At 47.0% G+C, this 15,560-nt stretch overlaps 1 protein-coding gene across 2 annotated transcripts in view; it reads right to left on the bottom strand.

Moving 5' to 3' along the window:
• Nucleotides 1-15,560, bottom strand: part of ARHGAP22 (Rho GTPase activating protein 22) — a 40,169-nt gene that overhangs the window by 7,707 nt on the left and 16,902 nt on the right. Inside the window, exons 4-7 of one of the 2 annotated variants that reach the window (XM_081191663.1) lie at nucleotides 15,125-15,253; nucleotides 4,754-4,961; nucleotides 1,224-1,356; nucleotides 50-123 (exon numbers count right to left, since the gene is read on the bottom strand). In XM_081191663.1, the coding sequence (XP_081047789.1) occupies nucleotides 50-123; nucleotides 1,224-1,356; nucleotides 4,754-4,961; nucleotides 15,125-15,253 (544 nt within the window). Of the gene's footprint in view, nucleotides 1-49; nucleotides 124-1,223; nucleotides 1,357-4,753; nucleotides 4,962-12,327; nucleotides 12,650-15,124; nucleotides 15,254-15,560 lie in introns of those variants that run through there. The other variant, XM_081191664.1, reaches the window with a different exon arrangement.

The raw sequence follows: 15,560 nt of genomic DNA, 5'->3' as shown, positions 1-15,560 counted from the left end.
AGATTGCTTGGGCCAATACTTCCACCCTCCTCCCATAAACATGACTTACTTGCAGATGTACTTGAGGAGATTGTAGTTGGCCTGCGGAAGGCTTCTCACATGCCTTGCCAGTTCCTGAGTGCCCTGAGGGACAGGACGAAAGCAGAATGAACACTAAGCTCAATAGCTCCATAACTAGGACTAAACACACAACCAGCCCCCATATTCAATGGCGATCTGGGGAGATCGATTAGTCTAGTTCTGGACAGAGATGTCCTCCTCTGGAACGAGGCAGCTCCTAACCTGCTGATTCTGCTGGATCCAGCCTTGAAGACTCGTGGCCCAGTGGCTAGGAGAGTGCGTTTCCAGATATGACTGGTTCACCAGTTACGGCCCCATTTGGACATTCCATGATCATGCATTCCATGATCTAGTAACTTCCAGACGGGATTACTGCAATGCGCTTGACGTGGGGCAGCCCTTGAAGTTGACTCCAAGAGGTCGACTCAGAAACTCAGCAGCCAGATTACCAGCAGGGGCAATCTCACAACGCCCTCATTTTAAAACAGCTGCACCTTGCTGTTAGTTCACTTCTGGGCCCAATTCGAGGTGTTCACATTAGGGTTCAAAAACCCTACATATTTTAAAGAGCCCCTCCTTTCCTACACCCCCTCTTGGGAATGAATATCAGCAGAGGGGCTCCTATGTATAGTTCCACCTCATAAATTATGGGGTGGGAGGAGGGGCATATTCTGTGGCAGTCCCTAAACTTGTCACATTCCCTCCCCACCTACGGCAACTATTCCTCTGATGGCAATTTGTCTTAACTGATTTTAATACAGTGGTACCTCAGGTTAAGTACTTAATTCGTTCCGGAAGTCTGTACTTAACCTGAAACTGTTCTTAACCCGAAGCACCACTTTAGCTAATGGGGCCTCCTGCTGCCGCCGTGCCGCTGGAGCCCGATTTCTGTTCTTATCCTACAGCAAAGTTCTTAATCTGAAGCACTATTTCTGGGTTAGCGGAGTCTGTAACCTGAAGCGTATGTAACCCGAGGTACCACTGTACTGTGTTTTTATATTGCTGTCACATCTCTAGGACCTCATGGTGAAGAGCAGGTAAAGAAGTTAAATAATAATAAAATTATTGTTTTAGAATTCATCACCTTCTAAAAAGACCCCCCCCCCAGTTTGATTGATCTTTGCACAAAGGTTTCTTCGTGAGTTTGTGATGTGTTTACCGACCTCTCCTTTGTCCTTGGAAAGCAGTTGCCCACAGGAGAGGAAGTCTTCATATCTGGCAAAAGGAATGACAGGCTCTGGAAGCTCTCTGAGGTAAAGTTTCAGGAGAGAGGCTACTGTGTGGACATCGGTGTTGCTGCAACAAAGGAAGGAAAAAAGGAAGTTTTAGCAAGATGCAAAGCAGCTGAGTCAGAAACTCTGCAGTTGCCCTTGGCAAAGATGGGCAGGCTTCCGAAATTGCCTAAAAGAAAACTAAAACTAAAAGATACCTTGAAACACACGTTTATTTATCTATCTAAGTGGTCAGGCCCTTTTCTGGTCCAGAGCAAAGTGACTTATAACCAAACAGTAAACCCCGTATAGATGCATGAAAGCAAAGAGGAAAGAGAAATCCATTAAAAAACATTCCACTCACTTCCTAAAGGGCACAGATAGTTGAAAGCCAAAGTAAATATGTATAATGAAGCTGCCAGCCAAGTCTCTTTGGGGAGAGTGTTTCACAAACGGGGAGCCACCACAGAAAAGGCCCGTTCTCCTGTTGCCTCTCCTGACCTCTCATGGAGGAAGACTTCAAATGCATAATAATAATAATAATAATAATAATAATAATAATAATAATTTTATTACTTATACCCTTCCCATATGGATGGGCCTCCCCAGCTGCTCTGGGCGGCTTCCAACAGGATATTAAAAACACAATACAAGAAAAAACATTAAAAACTTCCCCAAACAGGGCTGCCTTCAGACGTCTTCTAAAAATCAGATAGTTTATTTCCTTGACACCTGGTGGGAGGGCGTTCCACAGGGTGGGGTACAGTAAACCCTCAACCTATGTGGGGGGTACGTTTCAGGGATTGCGCCTAAAGCCAAAATCATATATAGTCAAAAACACATCGGGTGCAATGTCAAGTGGGATTGCCAAAGTCTTTTTTTCACTTCCTGCCCACTTTAAAGCTTTTTTTTTTTTAAAAAAAGTTAAATGTGCATAAGTTGGGGGCTTACTGTATCATATTCTTGAAGCATTTAAGGCTTTATAGGCCAAAACCAGCACTTTGAACTGGGCCCGGAAACTAATTAGAGGCCAGTGCAGTTGGGCCAGAATTAGTATTATATGCTCAAACCATCTTGCCCTGGTGAGCAATCTGGCCACTGAATTCTGCACGCACTGAAGTTTTCAAACATTCTTCAGAGACAGCCCCATGCATCATGAGTTTCAGTAATCTAACCTAGAGTTTACTTAAAAATAAAATAAAAATGAAGTAGTTTATGTATGTGACAATAGCCGCTGGGATTCTTTATGCGCAGAAATGGAAGGAAGAAGAAATTCCCACCCCCAAAAAAATTAAAAGCAAGATTTAAGAGAATGTAACGATGGGCATTTTATGGAAGAAGGGATGCTTTTTTCCGGACTGTTTAAAGAAATAGTACGATGAATTCGCGAGCAGGATTTGAGATGTGAGCAACAAAAGGAATCAGATTATAGTCTTGCGGTTATGATTTAACAGGGAGAAGGTAGGACGCAGAAGAAGAAGAGAATCAACCAATCCATGGGAAACAGGGTGGGAAGTCGACAAAAACAAGAGGGGCGAAAAAATTAAATGTTTATTGGACTGTATGTTAAAAATGTTGAAACTTCATAAAATATAATTTGGGGGTGGGGTAAAGGTAAAGGACCCCTGGATGGTTAAGTCCAGTCAAAGGCGATTCTGGGGTTGTGGCGCTCATCTCACTTTCAGGCCAAGGGAGCTGGTGTTTGTCCACAGACAGCTTTCTGGGTCATGTGGCCAGCAGGACTAAGCAGCTTCGGGCACAACAGGACACCGTGACGGAAACCAGAGCGCACAGAAACGCCGTTTTCCTGCGGCTGCGGTACCTATTTATCTACTTGCACTGGTGTGCTTTCAAACTGCTAGGTTGGCAGGAGCTGGGACCGAGCAACGGGAGCTCACCCCATCGTGGGGATTCGAACCGCCGACCTCCCGATCGGCAAGCCCAAGAGGCTCAGTGGGAGTGGAGAATCACTTGGGACAACGGCATTATCCAAGAGGCTGGGTTCTATAGCTCCTCTCTGTAACGTTGGAAATAAAAAAGGAATGTAAGATACTTTCCATTGTCTTTCTGCTTTCCTGGGCAACCAACCGGGAGCCGATGACAGCATCCTGACAGTCTGTCTTTTTGTCCTACCATGACCCTGCTCCCTCCCACATGTTGCACAACAGCTTTTTGAGTGGCTGCTGTTGCTTTGTGAGGTACGCCATTCTTGCTGATGTGCAGGCTACCTGCCATGGTCCAGCCTCGCTACTACAGTGGTACCTCAGGTTAAGAACTTAATTCGTTCCGGAGGTCTGTTATTATCCTGAAACTGTTCTTAACCTGAAGCACCACTTTAGCTTATGGGGCCTCCTGCTGCCGCCCCGCCACCGGAGCACGATTTCTGTTCTCATCCTGAAGCAAAGTTCTCAATCCGAGGTACTATTTCTGGGTTAGCGGAGTCTGTAACCTGAAGCGTCTGTAACCTGAAGTGTATGTAACCCAAGGTACCACTGTACTTACCTGATAATGTTTAAGCCTCCTAACCACCGCGGAAGGAAAAGTAGCCACTGTTCTTCCCTCCTATCATAGGAGCCAACTCACAGGGGTCAAGGTCCTTTTGCCCCCCCTAAAATATTTGAGGGGATCTGGGCAGGGGTGCCAACTTGAATAAACTATAGGGGGCAGCGTGGGTGTAGCCAAGAGGGGGCAGGGGGCAACTGCCCCCTAAATCAAGTAGATCAATAAAAATAGTTAAATAACTGAGGTTTTGCCCCCCGCTAGCATAAAGTCTGCCCTCCTAACATAAATCCTGGCTACGCCCATGGGGGCCAGGTAAGCCCCACCCCACATAATCACTAGACGTGGCACCCCCCCCCCCATTTGAATGGCAAATGCAGAGCACCACATGTTAGTTTGGCTGGCTGGGCTCCCACCGTAAAGAAATTTGAGGGTGCCTCGCCCCCCCCCCCAGAGATGGTATCTATGTTACCAGTGATACATACCTGTGATCTAGCATAAAAAACAGACACGGCTACTTCTGTATTGGTTAATCGTTAAGTGTTTATAATATGGTGGTTTTTTTGTAATTGTACAGTGGTACCCCGGGTTAAGTACTTAATTCGTTCCGGAGGTCCGTTCTTAACCTGAAACTGTTCTTAAACTGAAGCACCACTTTAGCTAATAGGGCCTCCCACTGCCGCCAAACCACCGCCACACGATTTCTGTTCTCATCCTGAAGCAAAGTTCTTAACCTGAGGTAATATTTCTGGGTTAGCGGAGTTTGTTACCTGAAGCGTATGTAACCTTAAGCGTATGTAACCCGAGGTACCACTGTACACTGCCCTGGGAGGTTCCGCTGAACTCAGATATTTTCTAAACTAAATACGGTGGCGATCCTCCTTCCTCAGGAGGAGGGGACGGTGATGGCAAGAAATCTCCCAATCCAGACACGTGGGGGACTTGCAGCTCTCCTAGTGTTCCCTTAAAAAATGCCAGTTCACCTGTCAAACAGAGGCTTCTCCCCACAGTCAAAGGAATCCTGCAGCTCTTTCACCAAATTGGCTTGCCCAGGCATGCGGAAGAGGCCTTCCTCAGCGAGCCCATGCTCCCGGATAAAATCCACACATTGCTCCACCAGAAGTGGGGCCAGGTGCTTCCCGTACTTCCTTTCGTATTGGACTGTGTCTTCCAAGCGTTGACCAAAGATCCCTGCCAATGGGAGAAGCCAAGCATTATCTTTGGTGGTCCACAATCTCAGACCTATTTTCCAGGGACAGTCCCGGATTTACAGAAGCCATCCTGGTTTCTGAATTGATCCTGGAATGTCTCGCTTTTCCTTAGGGCGTCCCCCTATTTTTATTGGAGAAATGTTGGAGGGTATGGTAGAACAGCCCTATTTTCACTGGAGAAATGTTGGAAGGTATGGAGTTATGAGACCCCCAAGCCAAGGAGATAAGTAACTATCCAACCTTTAGAAGACATCTGAAGGCAGCCCTGCCTAGGGAAGTTTTTTCATGTTTCATGTTTCATTATGTTTTTCTCTATGTTGGAAGCCATGCAGAATAGCTGGAGCAACTCAGGGTATATAATAATAATAATAATAATAATAATAATAATAATAATAATAATAATAATAATAATTAATAATAATAATAATAATAATAATAATAATAATAATAATACAGTGGTACCTTGGGTTAAGAACTTAATTCATTCTGGAGGTCTGTTCTGAACCTGAATCTGTTCTTAACTTGAAGCACCACTTTAGCTAATGGGGCCTACTGCTGCTGCCACTGCACAATTTCTGTTCTCATCCTGAAGCAAAGTTCTTAACCTGAGGTACTATTTCTGGGTTAGCGGCATCTGTAACCTGAAGCGTCTGTAATCTGAGGTACCACTGTAATAATAATAATAATAACAACAATAACAACAACAACAACAACAACAACAACAACAACAACAACAACACTGGCATAGGGGGTTCCTGTTTTCACTGGAGAAATGTTGGAGGGTATGCAATTTTGGTGTGGGAGGAGTTGTGAGGGCAAGCAAGGTGGACTGAGTCCGTCAGGTTACATGAAGCGAAGGGAGAAGTTGATGGGCAAATCCATTTGGGACCTGAAACATTCTTAGATGCTGTTTGAGGCCCCAGCACTGTTTTGCTTGGGTGCCTATGGCTTGAGAGGAATCGCTGTGAAGTCGCAGGTTGCACGAACCTTTCCCCAGATGTTAGTGTCCCCCACAAATGCAGTCTACACACAGGTGTGATGTCAAAGTGCACCCCACCAGCAGCACCCTGCCTCGGAACATATAACATTGCAAAGGGGCACTGCAAGAATTGTGTAAAGGTAAAGGGACCCCTGACCATGAGGTCCAGTCGTGGCCGACTCTGGGGTTGCAGCGCTCATCTCGCTTTATTGGCCGAGGGAGCCAGCGTACAGCTTCCAGGTCATGAGGCCAACGTGACTAAGCCGCTTCTGGCGAACCAGAGCAGTGCACGGAAACACCGTTTACCTTCCCACCGAAGCAGTACCTATTTATCTACTTGCACTTTGAAGTGCTTTTGAACTGCTAGGTTGGCAGGAGCAGGGACTGAGCAACGGGAGCTCACCCCGTCGCGGGGATTCAAACGCCGACCTTCTGATCGGCAAGTCCTAGACTCTGTGGTTTAACTCACAGCGCCACCCGCTTCCCGAATTGCAAGAATTGTAGTTCCTCCTTAATGAAGAACGAGGAGACGCCCTAACCAGGGAGTGACGCTACTGTGTGGTTATGAGATGTGTGGCGTTTTATGAGGGGCATAAAATGTGAGGGAAAAGACAAATGGAGACCAAGTCAGCTGGCTAACGGTCATGGGGAGAAGGAACTGAAAGGAGGGAAGAAAGCTGAAAGTCAGGAAAGGGAGAGAGGACCAACTAAGGTTTCAAAAAAACTTGCTAGAATAGACCAATCACTTTCTAAAGAAAGGTGGATAATTGACAAGTACTGAAACGATTTAGGATTAGGTTCATTCGTATAAGTGATTCCTCACCAGTTACAGCAGTTTTCTTGTTTGTTTTAACTGCTATAAACGATATTATTAAGAAATATTGTCTAAGAATACTTAAGCCTAGAGGAAGGTTATGAATTTGCCCTATTCAGTTGAGGACCATGTACCTTATAAATGCCACAGCTAGTGGAAGAGAAATTGGTTTGGTGCAAAAGCTGAATCCTAGCTTTACACCAGAGGTCAGCAAACTTTTTCAGTAGGGGGCCGGGTCCACTGTCCCTCAGACCTTGTGGGGGGCTGGACTATATTTTGGGAAAAAATATGAATGAATTCCTATGCCCCACAAATAACCCAGAGATGTATTTTAAATAAAAGCACATATTCTACTCATGTAAAAACACGTTGATTCTCGGACCGTCCGCAGGCTGGATTTAGAAGGCGATTGGGCCAGATCCGGCCCCCGGGCCTTAGTTTGCCTACCCATGCTTTACACACATCAGAGAGAATGACAAAGCCTTGTTTCTCAAACACCTCCCGTAACTTGGAAGTAACGAAGCATACTGGCTACTTCTGTGGAACAATTGCACCAAAGGTGTTTGTGATCCTCCACTCTGGTAAAAGTCTCCAAAGACTAGAATATGTCTTCAGATGAACTAGAGGCAAACAGGTCTTAACCAAGGAAAGGAAATTCTTTGGCGCTCTAGCCTCAGTGCATGAGAGAGAGCTGGTATAACAGGCTAACTACGAACCAGGAAGTCCTGACGGAATGTTGCCTCTGCTTTGAACTCGCTAGGTGGCCTCAGGCAAACTATTCTATCTCAGCCCACCCCCCCACCCACCGCCCCTTCCAGCATGAAGATATTAATAGCAACCTAACTTTAGGAGGTTGTGGTAAGGATTACATTAAGACAATGCATGTGGACACTGTAAATGCTATAATCCATGCCATTATTATTTACGAGCTTGCCCCCTTTCACATTACCTGATGGAGCATTTTGCCAGATTAAAGGTAAAGGTAAAGGGACCCCTGACCATTAGGTCCAGTCGTGGCCGACTCTGGGGTTGTGGCGCTCATCTCATTTTATTGGCTGAGGGAGCCGGCGTACAGCTTCCGGGTCATGTGGCCAGCATGACTAAGCCACTTCTGTTGAACCAGAGCAGTGCACGGAAACACCGTTTACCTTCCTGCTGGTGTGGTACCTATTTATCTACTTTCACTTTGACGTGCTTTCAAACTGCTAGGTTGGCAAAAGCAGGGACCGAGCAACGGGAGCTCACCCTGTCGCGGGAATTCGAACTGCCGACCTTCTGATCAGCAAGTCCTAGGCTCTGTGGTTTAACTCACAGCGCCACCCGCGTCCTTTTTGCCAGATTAGGATTACACAAAATGTGGAAAAAACTCTGAACAAATGTTCCTCTCCTACCACCATGCGCCTTCATGGACAGTGTATAAATAGCGTTTGTACTCAGATCTCTCTACTGAATTCCGTCCCTAGAATCAGATGCACTTTAGAACATCTAGCTCTCATTTCAGAGCATCTGTTCCTCTAGAGCAAAATGATTCTACCAAAACTCCAGAGTTCCTCAAGCATTTGATTGAGAGTCTTCTGGCCCCGTTCCACAGACTCACATACTGTAGCATTGCAAAGAGAAGTAGCTGCAAAGGAACTGGAAGTACCTATGCTGAAATAATCGCAAAGGATGGCATTCGACCAAGTTTTACCCACTGAAATTAATGAACATGATGACTGCGTGAGGCCCATTCATTTCAATAGGTTCTACTCTGAGTAAGACTTCAACTACCACTCAAAGACTTGGGGCCAGATTCAGCGAACTGATCCTGCTAGTGGAAAGCTGCAGGTCCTGTCCCAAGCCTCTCCAGGTATGGTTGGGCACGTCCAAAACCTGGAGACCTGTTGTCAGTAAGTGTGGACAATACCAGGCTAGATGGATCAATGGTCTTGGAACCACAGGGATCATCTAGTCCAGGCTTCCTCAACCTCGGCCCTCCAGATGCTTTGAGACTACAATTCCCATCATCCATGACCACCGGTCCTGCTAGCTAGGGATCATGGGAGTTGTAGGTCAAAAACATCTGAAGGGCTGAGGTTGAGGAAGCCTGATCTACTCCAGCCCCCTGCAATGAAGGAATATGCAGCTGTTCCATGAGGAGATTGAACATGCAACCTTGGGGTTATCAGTACCATGCTCTAACCAACTGAGCTAGCTAGCTTGAAATGGCCTCTTCTGGTCTCACGACGTTCCTCTCCGATAATCAGCTAATGCAGGCGCAGCACTAAATGTAGGGCTAAACGAAGTGTCCTATTTGCAGAGGTGTGTCTAAGCTTCTCAACGCCACACCTGGAACTGGAAAAGCCATTGGGATGGGAGAATCAGGAAAGGAAAGGGAAATTTGCTTCACCCACTGTTTCTGCGCTCCAAATCTTCCTCTCCATGGCAATTTCCTCTTATGGGGACTTAAATGCAGAATGCATTTAACACCCCATGGGAGAAAAGTTGTGTGGAGAGGATTCTGAACAGGGAACTAGCTGGCAAAGAATTGATAGAGTAGCCTAAAAGGTAAAGGTAAAGTGACCCCTGACCGTTAGGTCCAGTCGTGACCGACTCTGGGGTTGCGGCGCTCATCTCACTCTATTGACCAAGGGAGCTGGCGTACAGCTTCCGGGTCATGTGGCCAGCATGACTAAGCCGCTCCTGGCGAACCAGAGCAGTGCATGGAAACACTGTTTACCTTCCCGCCGGAGTGGTACCTATTTATCTACTTGCACTTTGACGTACTTTTGAACTGCTAGGTTGGCAGGAGTAGGGACCGAGCAACGGGAGCTCACCCTGTTGCGGGGATTCGAACTGCCGACCTTCTGATTGGGAAGTCCTAGGCTCTGTGGCTTAACGCACAGCGTCACCCGCGTCACCAAACTTCTGGGGTGGCGGATGCCAGTCATAAATGGGCACCCGTTGGGAGCTTGGCATAGCACGGAATAGCTGCCACACCTAAAACAGTTGGAAAATAGAAGGCCACAAAAAGTGTTCAAAGATGGAAAATGCTGCCTTGAACAGGTCAGCCCATTGGCCCATCTGATCTAGAATTCTTGTGTCCAATTCTGGGCATTATCCGGCAGCTTAATGTGTACCATACATCCAAGAGTTTGCTTGTCAGTCATAGAAAAGCTAAAGGAAAAGGTAATAATAATAATAATAATAATAATAATAATAATAATAATAATAATAATAATAATAATAATAATTTATTTGTAGCCCGCCCATCTGGCTGGGTTTCCCCAGCCACTCTGGGAGGCTTCCACAGAGACAAAAAATACACTAAAATGTCACACATTAAAAACTTCCCTGAACAGGCCTGCCTTAAGATGTCTTCTAAAAGTCAGGTAGTTGTGTGACATCTGATGGGAGGGTGTTCCACAGGGTGGGTGCTACTACCGAGAAGGCCCTCTGCCTGGTTCCCTGTAGCTTTGCTTCTTGCAATGAGGGAACCTCCAGAAGGCCCTCGGTGCTGGACCTCAGTGTCCGGGTAGAACGATGATGGTGGAGACGCTCCCTCAGGTATACTGGGCCGAGGCCATTTAGGGCTTTAAAGGTCAACACCAACACTTTGAATTGTGCTCGGAAACATACTGGGAGCAAATGTAGGTCTTTCAATACCGGTGTTATGTGGTCTCGGCGGCCGCTCCCAGTCACCAGTCTAGCTGCCGCATTCTGGATTAGTTGTAGTTTCCGGGTCACCTTTAAAGGTAGCCCCACATAGAGCGCATTGCAGTAGTCCAAGCAGGAGATAACTGGAGCATGCACCACTCTGGCTGATGCATGGGAACTAAACAGTTAACTTATTTTCTGGAGCTTCTTCCCTCCTTACGAAGCCAGGTGTTTGGCTAGGTTTAAGAGCAATAAAAATGGCTTGCTAGGTTTCCATCACTATCTTCTAAGGTCCTGCAGACAAGCAGGCTCTCAAGTCAGCACACCTGATGCAGGAAGAAGATATGCCTATAGACAAGCTGCCTGTTTCTTAAACAGCCCTTGCAGACATAACTTTGAGTGGAGAAAACAAAATTATTCTGTAACTGTAGGAGGAGGAGAAAGGTTCTCTCTCCAGCTGGGATAAGTTACTCAATAAATGCTTGGCAGAACAAAGTCTGAACATGTTGAGGACGGGGGCAAAAATATTTGGAGTGCGTCACAAATCCCTAATTCAACACCAGCTTCAAAGACAAGAGTCGAAATTCTGAAAACGTAAAATACATTCGTTGGTTGGTTTCATCCATCTGCCCAGATGGTAGGATTGCATTCCTTGCAAGAGCTTCTGGTTCACACATGTTCAGGGAGACAAAGTCATCTTGCACTTTCTGGTTTGCCAGTCGCCCAACGGCAAGCCCTCAAAAGAGCAGAAAGTAACACATTTGCACCTTCATGAAAGCACATTTTCAATTGATACAAATGTAAATAGTTAATCTAGGCAAATTTTCCTGTGTTGGCTTGTGTGTGTGTGTGTAAAGCTGCTCAATATCTTATCAAATGGACCATTTGTGTATTTATGCTCATTTCAGCAAGCTTTGACTTCTTCGCTTTCTATATTTCTTTGTGTGTGTTGGTTACACTGGGACACTTTCCTGTGTGTGTGTGACAGGATCAATGGGCAGCTTCAAGGCTCAGCTGCGCTGCTGAATACAGGTCACATGTAAACACAACCGTATCGGCATCCTGATAGCAAAACCAGCCAGCACAACATGTGCATACAGGCAGAACCAGCACTTTCATCCAAACCTTACAGTCCGATGGGAAAAAACACAACAACCCTTTATTGGTGGCTTGATGATCAATGGCTTAGAATCATAAAATTGTGGAGTTGGAAGAGACCCTGAGGAACATCTAGTCCAACCTCCTTGCAGTGCAGGAGTAAATAGTAAAGGTAAAGGGACCCCTGACCATTAGGTCCAGTTGTGGCCAACTCTGGGGTTGCGGTGCCCATCTCGCTTTATTGGCCGAGGGAGCAGGCATACAGCTTCCGGGTCATGTGGCCAGCATGACTAAGCCACTTCTGGCAAACCAGAGCAGCGCTCGGAAATGCTGTTTACCTTCTTGCCAGAGTGGTACCTATTTATCTACTTGCACTTTGACGTGCTTTCGAACGGCTAGGTTGGCAGGAGCAGGGACTGAGCAACGGGAGCTCACCCCGTCACAGGGATTCGAACCGCTGACCTTCTCATCAGCAAGTCCTAGGCTCTGTGGTTTAACCCACAGCGCCACCCGCGTCTGCAGGGGCAGGAGTAAATAGAGTTTGATAAATAAGGCCCAGAAAGACCCATGGAATCCATCCAGGTTCGATGGCCAAGACCACCGCAGAGCTGGAGATTCCTACATCGCCATTGCCCTGCAGCCATCTTTCACTCATGAGTTTGAACTGCACGTACAAAATGCTGGCCCTTGATTCTCCATTGAAGGGAGCTTTCAGTCCGACAAGCGAAGGCAAGCCTTCAGCAGAAGCTCCGAGCCCCCACCTGACCTTGCAAGCTTTGCCATCTGAGAAACGACTGCGGCTTTCCTCCTGCACCTTACCTCTGGTTGTGGCGCAGCACTTGGGCGCATGGCAGCTCCCCAACATCCAGCAGAAGTCTGGCAACGTGATGGCGCAGGAGCGGCAGAGGAGGAAGGTCTTGACTCCAGGCATTAGACACATTCTGAGTCCCCCTGTTGCCCACAAGGCCTCGGCTGCAACACGGAGAGCAGCCTCACAGCTCCCCTCCGGCTGCAGAGGATTAAATCGCGGCAGCACATCTGGCCTCAGCGCCACGACTCGCTCGGCATTAATTATGACTTGTTGCTAAAGCATTTGAAATATCCAATGAAAACGGGGAGCTCGCTAGCTTCCAATGCAGCGGCAAGGGAGGCAAGGCAGGTAGGGTCTTGCCCACTCTCTGCACTCCTCCCAGTTGCAGCCAAGGTAAACAGCAACTCAGTCTGGGTCACAGGTTTTAACAAATGTCTCCCCTGTGGGCTGAGTATGAAAATCAGGGTCTTATCAGAGATCTTCTTGATGACTTCCAGAAGCGTGCAGTCGGCATCATGCCATGCTGTCTGTCCCGTCCAGTGAAACATTCCTGGGCTGCCTGAGCACTGCTGTCTGCTAGGCATCACCTTAATGCCTTCCGTCAACAGAGGGTTCTTCTCGGTCATGTAAAGGTAAAGGGACCCCTGACCATTAGGTCCAGTCGTGGCCGACTCTGGGGTTGCGGCACTCATCTCGCTTTATTGGCTGAGGGAGCCAGCGTCCAGCTTCCGGGTCATGTGGCCAGCATGACTAAACCACTTCTGTTGAACCAGAGCAGCGCACGGAAACGCCGTTTACCTTCCCACCGGAGTGGTACCTATTTATCTACTTGCACTTTGACGTGCTTTCAAACTGCTAGGTTGGCAAAAGCAGGGACCGAGCAACGGGAGCTCATCCTGTCGCGGGGATTCGAACCGTCAACCTTCTGATCGGCAAGTCCTAGGCTCTGTGGTTTAACCCACAATGCCACCCGCATCCCTAGCACCACCCGCGTCCCTTCTCGGTCATGTAGAGAAGCACAAATTGACTCAAAGTTTCTTCATGGCCTCAGAGGCTCAGAAATATCAAGCAGAAGTAGGCACAATCACCTAGTTGCTGAAAGTATCAAAGGTCTGACCGGGTAGAACTCCACTGGATTGAAAAGGCAAGTTTCTTCACCATGCAAGTTGCTGTAAGCACCTAGATTTCCTAATCCGGCCTTTCCCAAACTGGTGCCCTCCAGATATTCTGGACTGCAACTACCATCAGCTCCAACTAACATGGCCAACGGGCAGGCATAATGGGATCTGTAGTTCAAAACGTTTGGAGAGCACTAAGTGTAGAGTTCGAAGGGATCCCAGGGGTCATCTAGTCCAATCCCCCTTCAATGCAGGAATCTCAGCTGAAGCATCCCTGGCAGATGGCCACCCAACCTTTGCTTAAAAGCCCCCAAGGAAGAAGAGTCCACCACCTTCTAAGTTCATTCCACTGTCAGGCAGATCTTACTACCAGAAAGTTCTTCCTGGTGTTTAGTTGAAATCTCCTTTCTTGTAACTTGAAGTCATTGGTCCGGGTTCTACCTTCCCGAGCAGGAGAAAACAAGTTTTCTCCATCCTCCATGTGACAACCCCCCTTAGATATTTGAAGATGGCTATCGTATCTCCCTTCAGTGTCCTCTTTTTTAGTCTAAACATACCCAACTCCCTCAACTATTCCTCATAAGGCTTGGTTTCCTGACCATTTATCATCTTGGTCACCCCTGGGCACACACCTTCCAGCTTGTCAATATCCTCCTTAAATTGTGGTGGCCAGAAATGGATGCAGGACTCCAGGTGTGGTCGGAATAAAGCGAGTGATAAGGCTTTTGCCACCTCAAAGCTGTGAACACCAACTGTATCAACCTCTTAGAGAGCTCTGCAAGCCAAACCAAGAGCACAGGCCACCACGATAGACCTGCTCTTTTCATGAACTTTCCCAAGAATGAGAACAACAAAACACAGAACCTTCAGACTTGGTTGGAGGCCACGTGTTGGTTGGAGGTGTTCCCTGCATAACCATTTGCTACATTTTGTTGTTGTTTAGTCATTTAGTCGTGTCCGACTCTTTGTGACCCCCTGGACCAGAGCACGCCAGGCACTCCTGTCTTCCACTGCCTCCCACAGTTTGGTCAAACTCATGCTGGTAGTTTCGAGAACACTGTCCAACCATCTCATCCTCTGTTGTCCCCTTCTCCTTGTGCCCTCCATCTTTCCCAACATCAGGGTCTTTTCCAGGGAGTCTTCTCTTCTCATGAGGTGGCCAAAGTATTGGAGCCTCAGCTTCACGATCTGTCCTTCCAGTGAGCACTCAGGGCTGCTTTCCTTCAGAATGGAGAGGTTTGATCTTCTTGCAGTCCATGGGACTCTCAAGAGTCTCCTCCAGCACCAGAATTCAAAAGCATCAATTCTTTGGCGATCAGCCTTCTTTATGGTCCAGCAGTCACTTCCATACATCGCTACTGGGAAAACCATAGCTTTTACTATACGGACCTTTGTTGGCAAGGTGATGTCTCTGCTTTTTAAGATGCTGTCTAGGTTTGTCATCGCTTTCCTCCCAAGAAGCAGGCGTCTTTTAATTTCGTGGCTGCTGTCACCATCTGCAGTGGTCACAGAGCCGAAGAAAGTATAATCTTTCACTGCCTCCATTCCTTCCCCTTCTATTTGCCAGGAGGTGATGGGCCCAGTGGCCATGATCTTAGTTTTTTTGATGCTGAGTTTCAGACCAATTTGCTACATTACCTTGAGAGAAAGGGATTTAGGTTTTGTGAATGAGAGCTGTGAATCATACCTCCAGTGAATGGTGTCCATATTACCCGCCGTATAGCTTTCACCCAATCTTCCATATCATTCTGGGAGCTAGCCATGAACAAGAAGGCTTCATGGTGGATGGGCACCTTATCCCGACTTGCTGTGCCACCTGGAAAGAAGACACACTTCCGTTACCATCTGCATACAGAACGTAACTTCTACTCTTCCCTGGTATAACTACTGGTATATAGTGCTTCATTTGATATATAGTAATTAATGTCAAGCTCAAAACTCTTGAAATATATATCCAGCACATGGAACCTTACAAAAGGACTATGAATGGACGCTCCGCACCCTTACCATAGCAAAAAGACTGATACTGATGAATTGGAAAAATAAAAATGCGGCTCCCTTCTATGATTGGATTGAAGATTTATACAAACTTTCAATGTATGAGCAACTTGCATATAAATGCA

The sequence above is a fragment of the Podarcis bocagei genome (genome assembly GCF_964188305.1).
Source record: "Podarcis bocagei genome assembly, chromosome: 4".
In the NCBI taxonomy this organism is placed as follows: domain Eukaryota; kingdom Metazoa; phylum Chordata; class Lepidosauria; order Squamata; family Lacertidae; genus Podarcis; species Podarcis bocagei.
Note: the sequence above shows the minus strand (reverse complement) of the source record. Positions and strands in the feature narration are given on the sequence as shown.